General features: G+C 53.3%; 1 protein-coding gene across 1 annotated transcript in view; it reads left to right on the top strand.

The window, feature by feature from the left end:
- The window catches only part of KIF1A (kinesin family member 1A), a 79,723-nt gene that overhangs the window by 66,101 nt on the left and 1,302 nt on the right, over positions 1-12,320 (top strand). The window contains exons 39-48 of the mRNA XM_080933478.1: positions 5,786-5,900; positions 6,777-6,910; positions 7,895-7,956; positions 8,329-8,474; positions 8,849-9,049; positions 9,552-9,629; positions 10,024-10,148; positions 10,774-10,926; positions 11,340-11,532; positions 11,817-11,935. Of these exons, the coding sequence (XP_080789604.1) occupies positions 5,786-5,900; positions 6,777-6,910; positions 7,895-7,956; positions 8,329-8,474; positions 8,849-9,049; positions 9,552-9,629; positions 10,024-10,148; positions 10,774-10,926; positions 11,340-11,532; positions 11,817-11,935 (1,326 nt within the window). The remainder of the gene's footprint in view (positions 1-5,785; positions 5,901-6,776; positions 6,911-7,894; positions 7,957-8,328; positions 8,475-8,848; positions 9,050-9,551; positions 9,630-10,023; positions 10,149-10,773; positions 10,927-11,339; positions 11,533-11,816; positions 11,936-12,320) is intronic.

Here is a 12,320-nt window from a genome sequence, read left to right as displayed (position 1 = left end):
GCATAGCTCGCGAACAGGTTCGTGGTTTTTATCCTAACAGCATAAAAGAGGAACCACACCAAGACACTGTGGGTCATACATGGAACCTCCATGAGAGCCGTGGAGTGTTAGCGTGGGTGTTTGGTACTTACCCAGGTTTTATAAGACATTCTATTCGACATCCCACCCATCCTGTGCTCCTTCCAGTGGCCTCATATTTTGCCTCCCTGGTGTATGGGGTTCGCCTCAACGGGCATTAAGGGGCAGCAAGTCTGGAGTATCCACAGGCAGTAGAAGAGGTGTTGGATCTTGGCTCTGTTACCTGCCAGGTTTCAGGACTCGTTTTCCTAGTGCTTTGAGGGGTCTCTAGCTTCCTGGAGAGGGCCAGGTGAAAGGTCTCATAGACATCTGTTTTCCCATCTATCTCCCCTGATATAGTGAGCCAATAGCATTCATTCTTTCAGGAATCCCTGAATCCTGTGAGCTGCATCTGGCTTGACATTAGGAATTGTGGGTCCAGAGACCCAAAGCCTAGTGGATACTCATTCACCCTATCCCCGCTGCAGTTGCTGACTGGGAAGGCTCTGTTCTTTCTTTGAGGCCCAGGAGAGGGGGTAGTAAAGAGTTTTGCATGAGGATCCAGCTCCTGAACTTCCTTGCTGAGGGGTCCAGTAGAGAGATCGCACCAGAGTGGAGGAGTTCAACCAGGCTGAGAATAGAAAGGAGTCCTAAGAATACAAGAAGAGAGCCAGGGGCAAAGGGCTTGGCTGCTCTTTTGGTCAGATTAAGAACTGACCAGAATTTCTCTAAAGGTAGGTCTGGCCAACTCCTCCTTCTCCAAGGATAGTAACTAACAGGACTGGGGTTGCAGATGTGGACCAGTGGTGGAATGAAGACTGTCTTCAAGAGACAGAAGGCATTACCAGCTTTGGCTGCCCCTGCTGGGCTACGGCTCCAGTACCTACCAGATGGATCTTGAGTAGATTCATGCTCTGCTTTTCTGGGTTCCTGTATATTCCCATGGTCTGTGAATTAGGATGCAGGTGTCTACCACTACACAACCCCTTCTAGCCCGTTTACCATCCCAGGTTCTCAGCCCACACCCTTGGCAGGCTTCATGCTCAACACCTCCTTCTCGGGGATACCCTCCTCACCTGCTCATCTGGGATCTTCCCTTTCCCAGTCTTGATCTGTTGAATGTCTCCAGGTTAGACTTCAGATTCCAGCTTCATAGTTCCCCAAAGGATGGGACCCTGGAAGGAGTCACAGGTGACCTTGAAGAGTAAAGAATGTAGATCAGGATGATCAAGACCCAGTTAGAAAGGTGGCAAGCCACCATTAGCCCCCAGGGAGGGTTTGAAGTGCAGCTTGCTAACGTGCCTGGACCAGCCTCCCCAGGATGTTGTTTTGGGTGGCAGCAGCTTAGTAGCCATGCTGGGAGAGGGTCCAGCTGAATGTGGTCACTTGTCAGGCCTGGGCAATGGGTGGGATCTGTGCTCTACTGTGTATTGTGTCATACCCAGACCTTTAAACAGAGTCTCCAAGGTCAGACCCAAGGTCACTGGAACACTTCTGCTCTCGGTTTGCCAACAGTCAAACCCCATGAGGGAAGGAACTACCCTGCTGTAATCTGGGGACTAGTGACAGAATCAGTGTGTGAGATAGCTCCCTTGGAGGACCTGAGTCTCCCCCTCTAGGAACATACTTCCCAGGGTTTTATATTTAGAGTTTTATTTTTAGATCCTTAGGAAGTTGAGTTAAAATGATAACTACTTTGTTTGCCCTGTGACTGGGATACCTCTAAGGTTTAAGGGTCAGAGACACAGGGCAGTTTAAATACACTTTGATAACCATCAGCAGCAGATGGAGAGCTTTGCCAAAGAGTGAGAACATTTATTTACAAATGTGCATGGGCACTCATGTTGTCATAGTAACCCAAGGGCAAATTCAGGGAGCATGAGTCAAGTGTTTTAAGGTTTTATTTTTTTTTTCTTATTTCACATCAGGTATTTTGAAACAGTCATCTTTAGCCACAGAGGTCAATATCAAGAGACGTCAGTAGTGGGTTGAATAGATACGTTAGATTACCTGTAGTAATATCACAGACAGAACCACCTGGTTCTCTTTGGAGTGTGGTGTCCAATGCCCTCTGGAGGCCAGGCAAGAAGTGTAGCCTCTGGAAGTATCAGCAGTGACGCCTGGAGCCGGGCTCCCATTGTTGATCCAGCTCTTCTGGTCAGACTGGGAAAACGCATGTTCCTAGTTTACAAACATGTGCGGCATGGGATCACTTGCCTAGGTCCCTGCAGCCTGGTTGTGATGGTGATGGGGGCAGACAGAGGAAGTGCTCCACAGCACCCACTGTCCTCTCTGAGAGCACTTACATAGTCAATCTGCAGTGCTCCTTGCGTGGGTTGTCCTCCTCCTGAGCACTATGCTTGCTGTACCACAGGTCTGGATTTGGCTGTCCTGTCTGTAGGCCTGCAAGGCCAGCTGTGTCCCCTAGGGAAAGTAGAGAACCACCCAGTATCCTGATGTCCCTCCAGGTCAAGTGAGCCAGTTGGAGGCAGGATGTTGCCTGGAGGCTGTTACATCCTTGGGCACTGGTTATAGGATCCTTGTTGGTCACTCTTCTGAGGACCCTACGTGACCTGCCTCACACTCTACATGGTATAGACTAGCCATTCCACACCCCTCCCATTAGAAGGGTGTCCGGTCCGAGGAATGCTATGTTATGGGGACACCAAGGGAGTGTGCACAGCTGACGGGGATTCAGGTAGCACTGGAGGGGCAGTAGCGAGAGCAGTTTGTGATGGGGCTTGGAGGGACTTTCCCTGTGCTCAGCCTGCTTCCTAAGCTGTATTTGAGGGCGATGGACGGCAGAATGATGGCCAAGGACATTTTGGGTCATCTGAATCTCTGCTCACAGGGAGACACCACTCAGAGCTCCTAACGCAATAGTAGTCTGGGGTGAAGCTCAGGAATCCACAAGTTCCTGAGTGGCATGTTTTGGCTGTTTGGCCTGCCCTGTGGCCAGACGCTATGGTTCACCAAGGGTTGGGGGAGGGCTGAGAGACTTGCATCTGGAGAAGGCCTTGCTGTACAAAGGCCTCTTGTCATAAGAAGCAGGAGGTCCGTGTGTATGCTCTGTCTCCTCTGCTTTGTTCAGTCACCCCTGCTTAGTTCTCCTGGAGGCTGAATCTCTAGACACTCTCTTTTTCATCCTGTGGCTGCCTCCCAGTGAGACTTAAATTTTGACCCAAGGATGCTGGATACCCATCTTCAAATCTGCTAAATGTCAGCTTGTAAGGAGTGAGAGGCTGTATGGAGGAGGTGCAGGTTTCCCCTGAGTGCCTGATGCTCAGTGATCCAAAGTGGATCCTGTAGTCCATGTGGAGTGAACTACTGTGGTTTCCAAAGGCCTCCCCATTGTCTCTGACCTGGGCTCTCCTACATAGGCCACCTTAGCATCTCTAAACTCTGCTTTTTTGCCCTATGGTTGATGGTAATTCATCATGGGTCTCACATAATGACCTACATGTTTAGTGAGTCCCACAAAGGCAGAAGTTTCTCTGCTTCCCCTGCACCACCCCTAGCTTACACACTCTTGGGCAGGGTAACTTCCCCCAGCAGAGGCTTAGACACACAAGGAAGCTCCAGACCCTTCATTCATCGGGGCACCACAATCTGTGTCCCATGACCACGTAAGTCATGGCTGGTAGTGAGTACAGGCTAGTCACATGACCCATGTGTGCAGCTCCTCCACAAAGGACAGCAGATGACCTCCAAAGCCAGTAACCAACCCTCATTATGAAATGACTTGCAAGGAGCCTCATAGTTGTGTTGATCCTGGAGCCTCTTTTGGTCGGCCATCTGGCCACTGGAAGATGGCACAATGTTTGGAAAGGTTCAGTCCTGCTGCAGAAAATGGTGCAAACAGAGTCATGCCTACCTCAAATAGGCACCCCTCATTCAAGCCTTCAAAGATATTTTAGCATGCTGGGGCTTACAGAGTTCCCCAAGCGCTCAAGGGTCAATTTTGTTTGCTCTCACTTGGGCCTGGACTAAGGCCACTCTAACTGAATTTCCAGGATGAGCTCTGAGACCACACTGGTCTGGCCAGACTCATTTCTCTGGGTGTTCCACTCAGGGCAGAGAGGCAAGGATACGTCTGGGGCTCTGGTGGGGGAGGCTAAGCTGGGAAGGCCATGCTCTTTTCAAGAACATAGCAGGGTTCTGTCTACACAAGCACGCACACATGCACGAACACACCATTCAAGAACTTCAGGCCACTTCAGAGACTTTGAAGGCGAAGGATTGTAGATAAAAGCACAATATCCAAGCAAGATGTGACAGGGCTGGTCCTACCCCGACATCACTACATCGGTGACACTGGCTCCAAGATGTCCCATGCGAACTCCACGCGCTCCTCAGCCCAGTGTTAGCACCTTGGTTCTGAAGGATACCTTGTTGAAGTGGGGACAGTTACTGCCCTGTGTCCCACAAGGGAATGGGGCAGAGATACATGGCTGACCCTTGAGGCCATGGCTGTAAGCAGCTTCTTGAGAATATGGGGTACCTGTGGGGTGGGGCTGGGGCTCCAGGGGGCCCCTCAGCAGCTGTGCTGGCCATGGAAGGCCTGTTCTGACGTCTTGCTCTCTTCTGTGTGTGTGTGCGTGTGTCCTGGCTGCGCCCTTAGCGTTTCCTTCGGAAATGACACTAGGTACAGGCACCATTATCACCTGTCCTCGCTTGCTCCACCCCCTCTATCTGTCCCTTCCCCTTCTCCAACGCTGCCTGCTCTTTACCCTTTTCTGGTTGCCCGCTGTCTCCACTTGCCTTAGACCTCTCCTTAGTGATTTGTGTCTGACAGTGGCCATGTCCAGCCTGCTTTGTACCATGTCCCTGACCCATTGACCCCACACCCTATTCCCTGGACAGTGTCATACAGGAGAAAAGGCAACACCAGCCAATCTCTCACATGGCCAGGCACCCGAGGAGCCTGCTGGTGCCCTTGAAAGGCCTGGCCATGAGGTAGTGGGAGAGTGCTGCCCCCTGGCCTGTGAACTGTGTGTCTGTGAGGATGCTTGGAGGGAGTGGGACTGTGGAGTGGCTATGCTATGAACTGGGGGCAAATTCCCTCCTGGGGAGCACTGAATATTTAAAGTAAATGAAAAACATTTTCACGCAACAGCCATCTTCCAGAATAGGGGGCTACAAAAATTGTGGTATAGGAGTCCCCATGGTAGATGCAAAGTCCAGGGCTCCTGGTACTACTCTGACCTCTTCTGAGTAAATCTGGGCCCTGCTGACTCCCCAGCTATTGACAGGGACGGAGGAAAGATCCAAAGGTTACTATTCCATGGAACCACTCTTAGGAGCCCATGAAAGGCTGTCACTCACAGGCCGCTGTTTCCACTCCAAGCATCCTCCTCCAGGGCAGCGTGAGTCTTAATGGAAGGGGTGTGCTGAGGACGGCTTGCCCAACTTGGGGAGATTCCTGGCGATGCCTCCTTGCTCAGACTTTGAGACTAGGGCACCTCCCCTCCCTTCCTCTGCCTTCCTTCCAGTCTACACTGGAGCAGAGGAAGCTGGGGCTGCCAGGCAATGGCTCCATGGGGGGTCCCTGCTTGGTCCCCAGTCTGAGCGAGGAGGAGTCTGCCCTTCTTGGTACCACCCAAGCTTCCCAGCCCATGACTCCAGCAATCTCCCTGCAGTTTTCCTCTCTCTGTGTTTGTCTGCATGTCCCCATTCCCACTGAGATCATCCCCACACGTTGTCTTTTACCTCATTTGCTTTCTTCTAGGACCTTCTACCAGTTTGAAGCAGCCTGGGACAGTTCCATGCATAACTCCCTCCTGCTGAACCGTGTCACCCCGTACCGGGAGAAAATCTACATGACGCTCTCTGCCTACATTGAGGCAAGATTCCTATATCCACAACACCTCCTATAGCTTGAGGGGCTTACAAAGCAACATTGAGGTCCACGGACCCCACTCTCTTCTCAGGGAATGCTTCAGGTCCTCGATTAGACCCGTATGCTTTTAATGGCAGTGCTTAGAACCAGCACACTTATATCTTTAGTGTGTGAATTTCAGTTTTGAGACTACAGAATGGCTGCATCATCACCAGACATTGCATCACTATCCCAGAAAAATGCAAAAATAGAAGCCTTTCACTGCCCCTCTTACACTCAGTTCTGCACCACAGGTCAGGCGCTGCGGGCTGTGTTCCTTCTCGGGGGGGGGGGGGCACAGGAAAAGCCTGGAATGTGCTTCTCTCTGGACATGGTAGCAAAGTAAAAGTCTGGAGAAGGTGGGAGCCAGGCTGCCATTTCTCCATAGAGCCAAACCACTCTAGATAACCATTGGAGGACCTCAGGAGCAGTGATGCAGCCTGGGAAATGCTGGCAGGGCCCTGACCCCTACTCAGGGCATGTGTGCTGTGAGATACCTACCATGCACAGCCGGAAGTCAGCAAGCACCCACAAAAAGGAATGTATAGCCTCATATTCAAATGTGAGAATGACCAAGTTCTGCCTTTATCTACAGGAAGATTCCAGGCCATACCCTTGGTTTGTGGTCACATAGCTGGGGAGCAGAGTAGGTCTAGTGCCCCGCAGAACCCTGGCTCCCTCCCTAGGGATCTACTCAGGGTCAGGAGCAGGTGATAGCAGCCTTGGGTGAATAGCTCTTGCATCCTAATGAAGACAGGGATGGATGAACATTGAGCCGGACTGAGCTGGGGGCTGGGTACTCTGCATGACTCTATGCCCATGACCCTGTCCTGTAACACAGATGGAGAACTGCACCCAGCCAGCTGTCATCACTAAGGACTTCTGCATGGTTTTCTACTCTCGTGACGCCAAGCTGCCCGCCTCACGCTCCATCCGAAACCTATTTGGCAGTGGGAGCCTGCGGGCCACAGAAGGGTGAGCTCACAAGAGTGGGCAGAGGAGGGGGTCTGTACTTCAAGGATGGGGACTCACCAAGGGGGTAGGAGGCGGCTACCTCCTCACATCCTGGACATACAGAGAACAATGTTGGACTCAAATGTAGCCTTGGGTGGTGTCCCCAGCAGAATGTCACTCCTCTGTAAAGAAGCCCTTAACCCCATAGCATAGACTGATAAAGTGCAGACTAACCTACCATCTAGTCCCTGCCTCAGTTTCCCCTGCTGGTCAGTGCAGCACATGTAGGGGACATTCATCAGGCCAAGCAGGCATGAGGAAACCCTCTGTTCTCTGTGGGAAGTAGAAAGGCCTGTGGACACCAACCTCCCCATGGGTGCCCTGCGCCCCCTCCCCAGGAGTCTCTGCCCTTAGGACTGCTCGTAGCACACAGGAGAAGCAGAAGTGTGTTGGGTAGGGTGGGTAGTGGAGGGCTGTGGACAGAGCTCCAAGTGGGATGTGAGTTAGGGGCTTTGCCGGACGCTGGACTCCTCCTTTTTTGTCATTTCCTGTAGCTTCAGTGGTAGGGACTGGACCAGAGTCACGGGAGCTGTGAGGCCCTCTGCAGTTTGGGACAGTCCACTAATCTAGCATGTGAAACCATTGTCTAAACCGTACTGGGCACAGCTGGAAGGAAGGCGCTGAGGGATTAGGATCCAGTGGCCAGCAAGGTCCTACGGAAGGGTCGTGTTGTGACCTGGGTGGAACTGGCAAATGTGCTCATGCCGCTGGGTGCCCCAACTCCCCAAGGACCTTCCAGATGCGTCGTTTAGTTCACAAAGCTGAAGTCTGGCATAGGGACTTCAGCTCAGGATATGGCATGCGACAGTCTGCAACTGGCTACCTGCCTCAGGTCTGTGGTGAGATCACAGACTGAGTTGGTGCTGAGTTGTTCCTAGTCTGTCTGTCTATCTGTCCTCATAGCTGTGCCTAGTAATGGTGTGTCCCCTTCCTCTGCTCCCTCAGCAACCGTGTGACTGGTGTGTATGAGTTGAGCCTTTGCCATGTGGCCGATGCAGGCAGCCCAGGTAGGAGACTCCTGACTGCTCTCTGCTGGGGCATGAGTTGGGGCCCTGGGATGCCTGGCTTGCTTAGCCTTCGCCCCTCTTGCCTTGATCACTGCTAAGTTGGGAGTCTTACCTGCAAAGTGCTTTCCCTCTACTCTCCAAGGTGTCCTCAGATGGGAGGGCAGAGAAGAGGGGTCAAGTTTGCTGGCTGCTGTGACCACCTATGTCATAGTCCCATGGGAGAGGGACTATTAACTAATTACGTGTAAAGTCCACATGGTCCTGTGGTCCCAGGGTGAACCAAGGCCCAGAGGAGCCAATCTTGAACCCAGAAAGGAAAGTGCCGCCAGCATTGCTGTCTGTCAGAAAGCTAGAGTATCAATCCCCATGCAGGGATGCAGCGCCGGCGTCGGCGGGTGCTGGACACATCAGTAGCCTATGTCCGGGGCGAGGAGAACCTGGCTGGCTGGAGGCCCCGGAGTGACAGCCTGATCCTAGACCACCAGTGGGAGCTGGAGAAACTTAGCCTCTTACAGGAGGTGAGTATGGGAGGCACTGGGGACCAAAAGGCCCAGGAAGGCAGGACTAGGGAAATGCAGCTGTCCAGCTGTGACCCAGAATGAAGCCTAAGTGGGTCCTGACGAGGAAATGAGGAAACGTGGAGAGCAGGATGCAGAGGCACAGACCCCCTGATGCTCCCTAAAGGACCCATGGGTATAATGGGGATGCTGGTTATGAAGGAGACTACACAGATTGTCTGGGGCTTCTGAGTCCTGCCAGCAGTGTGTCTCTCTCAGGTCACCCGACATGACCAGGCATGACAGACCTTTTTATGCTTTACCAGAAGGTCTTGCTGCTGTGCATGGTCTGGTACCCTGGCCGGTCCCCTCACTCACCTTGGTTGTCCTGGCAGGTGGAAAAGACCAGGCACTACCTGCTCCTACGGGAGAAGCTGGAGACCACACAGCGGCCTGGCCCTGAGGTGCTGTCCCCAGCCTCCAGTGAGGACTCTGAGTCCCGTAGCTCTTCAGGTGCCTCTTCCCCATTGTCAGCAGAGGGTCAGGCATCACCTCTGGAAGCTCCCAACGAGAGGCAGAGGGAGCTAGCTGTCAAGGTAGGTAGGTTGGGTGGGTGATGTGACCATGGCTTTGTCTTCACAGGCCCTGGTCATTTCAGGGTGACTCAGGAGGCCAGCCTGGTCTGTGGCCAGCTCCAGTCAGAGTTGCTAGAACCTAGAGTGGGGAGGAGTAGAAACCAGCCAGTCCCTTGCCTGCCACCTCACTCCACTTCACTCTCATTCAGAAACCTTGGCTTGATGCTTTATAGGTTACCCCCCCCCCCCGTGTGACTTGTCATCCTTTGATGCCTTGAACTGCTGGGGAGCTAGCCAGCCCCTGTTGTTGCTTTATAGGCCACTAGGGAGGCCTCCCGTCTTCAGGTGATGCTAATTCATAGCCTTCCTAGGAGCACAGGGTAGGAGTTCCCTAGTTTGGGTGGAGGTTCTATCCCCTCAACCTGCTGTTCATCATCTCCCGTCTGAGCATGTCTGGGGCGGGGTGGATGGAGGCCCCCTGCTGCCACGGGCGCAGGGGTGACCGTGTGTTCTCTGTCTACAGTGCTTACGGCTCCTCATGCACACGTTCAACAGGGAGTACACTCACAGCCACGTGTGTATCAGTGCCAGCGAGAGCAAGGTAGGTGAGGCCCCCCGGCTGCCATTAGCCAAGGGCAAGGCCTGGTGAGATACCTCATAGGCAAATAGAGTTTCCCTAGGGTTGGAATCTGTAGAGGCTGTGGTGTGAGTGAGGGCTTGACCCAGTCTAGCCAGACCACATGGTGTCACCCAGGCCTGACGTGTCTCCTGCTCTCTTCCCATTCCCTTAACTTTACCTGTTTTCTGGAACCCTCATCCTGCAGGCTCCTACCCAATCCAGAAGCTCATGCCCCACCTCTTATAACCTCTTAAGTGTTCCCCCTGGGTCAGGGCAGTCTGACCCATAGTCATGGCTATGTAGGGGTGTGTGTGAGAAGCCTCATCCTCCTGGAGGGCCAGAGACCCACCTGAGAAAGACTTTCTGTCTCCTCTAGCTCTCTGAAATGTCTGTCACTCTGATGCGGGACCCATCCATGTCCCCTCTGGGTGCGGCTACACTCACTCCCTCCTCCACTTGCCCCTCTCTGATTGAAGGACGCTATGGTGCCACTGACGTCAGGTGAGCGAGCTCTGTACTACTGAGGAAGCTTCTAGCACCTTGAGGCCAATTGGTGATAGTTTTTGCAACTCGGGAATGGAGAAAGTGGGTTCAGGGGGCTGTGGGCCCTGCGTGAGACTTAGGGAAAGGTGGGGCATGACAGAAGAATGCTTGACCTTCTTGGAGTCCCTCTGCCCTTCTAGTTCATACAGCTACACAGTGTCCTCTTTCTCAGCTAACACAAGTAAGTGACTATTGGTGCTGAGTATTATAACCCCCAGAAGGACGAGAACAGAAACACTCCCCTGTTTAGGGACAGGGCTCCTAAACTATTCAGTGAGCCACCACTGGGACTTTTAGGGAGGAAGGGAAGGTGTGTGGACAGATCAGAGGCTGGAGACCATCCCAGAGGAGGGAGGGATGTCCCCCTAGCAACGCAGAGCCTGCCCTGGCTGTGCCACAAGCCTCTGTGGAATCTTCTCGCTCATTCCAGCAACCCTAGAGCCAGGTGGACTCTGTGAGACCCTCCTGGGGACATAGCCAGACAGTCCCTAAACTTTCCCTGAGCACTGTGAGGGTGACATCACCAGGGAGCGCCAGTCCCTTGAAGAACCCTGGCAAAGGCAAAGTCGTCCTCTATTTCTAGGACCCCCCAGCCCTGCTCCCGGCCCGCCAGCCCAGAGCCTGAGCTCCTGCCAGAACTTGACTCCAAGAAGACTCCCTCCCCTGTTCGGGCAACAGAGACAGAGAAGGAACCCCAGAGATTGCTGGTCCCTGACATCCAAGAGATCCGAGTCAGGTATGCGAGGTCTTTACCGGAATCAGAAGTGTTCTAGCAATAGGCAACCAGCTCTGGCCCGTATATATGGTAGAGCTGGGTGTCTGGGGACCCCTTGTGTATGTACAAGGCAGGCAGGCCCCTCTGACCCTCTTGCACAGAACTGGTAACAACTGGAGAGCAGAGAGCAGGTGAGTGAGGCAGAGATGGGGACCTAGTGGTCACTGGACTCTTGGACGTTAGTTATTTTCCTCCCAAGTTTTCCCACTGAAAATTGGGGACTTGTCCCAGATATGAGATGGTGGTTCTGTCAGCCACCCCTCCATACCTGGTCTTCCTTCCTGGGTAGTAGAGTATGAGTCCCTTTGTTGGTTCCCCTGCCCCAACTGACTGCCCAGGGTCCATGAGCCAACGGATGTGTCTTTGTCTCACAGCCCAATCGTCTCCAAGAAAGGGTACTTGCACTTCCTGGAGCCACACACAGCTGGCTGGGCCAAGCGCTTTGTGGTGGTGAGGCGTCCCTACGCCTACATGTACAACAACGACAAGGACACAGTGGAGAGATTTGTACTCAACCTCTCCACAGCCCAGGTGGAGTACAGCGAGGACCAGCAGGCCATGCTCAAGGTGCGGTCAGGGCCTAGCTCAGTTGTACTGAGTCCTCCAGGGAGGTGCTCCCTGTCCCCTGTTAGGCTATATAGCCTCTGCCTGACCTGTTCCTGGCTCAGAAGGTGGTTGTGTTTTACAGAGAAGCTTGCCCCACCCTACCCCACCCCCGGGGAGGGGCGTGCTGTGGCAGGTTAGACTTCTCTCCCACCTAACTCTTGCAGCTTTTCCAAAGGCGTTCTTTCTTGCTGGTGGCAATAGCCATGTTGCCACAGTGCCTTCTCACCAGCAGCTTCCCTCTGCAGACACCCAACACGTTCGCTGTGTGCACGGAGCACCGAGGCATCCTGCTGCAGGCCAACAGTGACAAGGATATGCACGACTGGCTGTATGCCTTCAACCCACTCCTGGCTGGGACCATTCGGTATGGACTGGGCAGGCAGATGGACAAAACAACACCACATGGAGACTTAGCAGATGTCCCTCCAGGGGGCTAGAGCACATCGGACTCCATGTTCTTGGGGCTGGGACACTCTTAGGCGCTGCTGGTACCTGTTTGTGTTCATTGCTGCTCATGCAATAAGTCAGCTGAATGCAGGTTCTATCAGATAAACCCAGGCTCCTGTGAATGGATCCTACCCTTTTCATGTCACAGACTTGATGAAGGGCCAGGGGGGTGGGGGGCCTAGGGTGCCCCCCAAAAGCACTGGTGTATTCAATACCAAGTCTCTATGAGTCTAAGGGGATCAAGGAAGACATGGGGCTATGGTGTGTTCTGAAGGTCTGCCGAGCTGCCTCTGGCTGCTGGA

The sequence above is a fragment of the Micromys minutus genome, assembly GCF_963924665.1.
Source record: "Micromys minutus genome assembly, chromosome: 19".
NCBI classification, from domain to species: Eukaryota; Metazoa; Chordata; class Mammalia; order Rodentia; family Muridae; genus Micromys; species Micromys minutus.
Note: the sequence above shows the minus strand (reverse complement) of the source record. Positions and strands in the feature narration are given on the sequence as shown.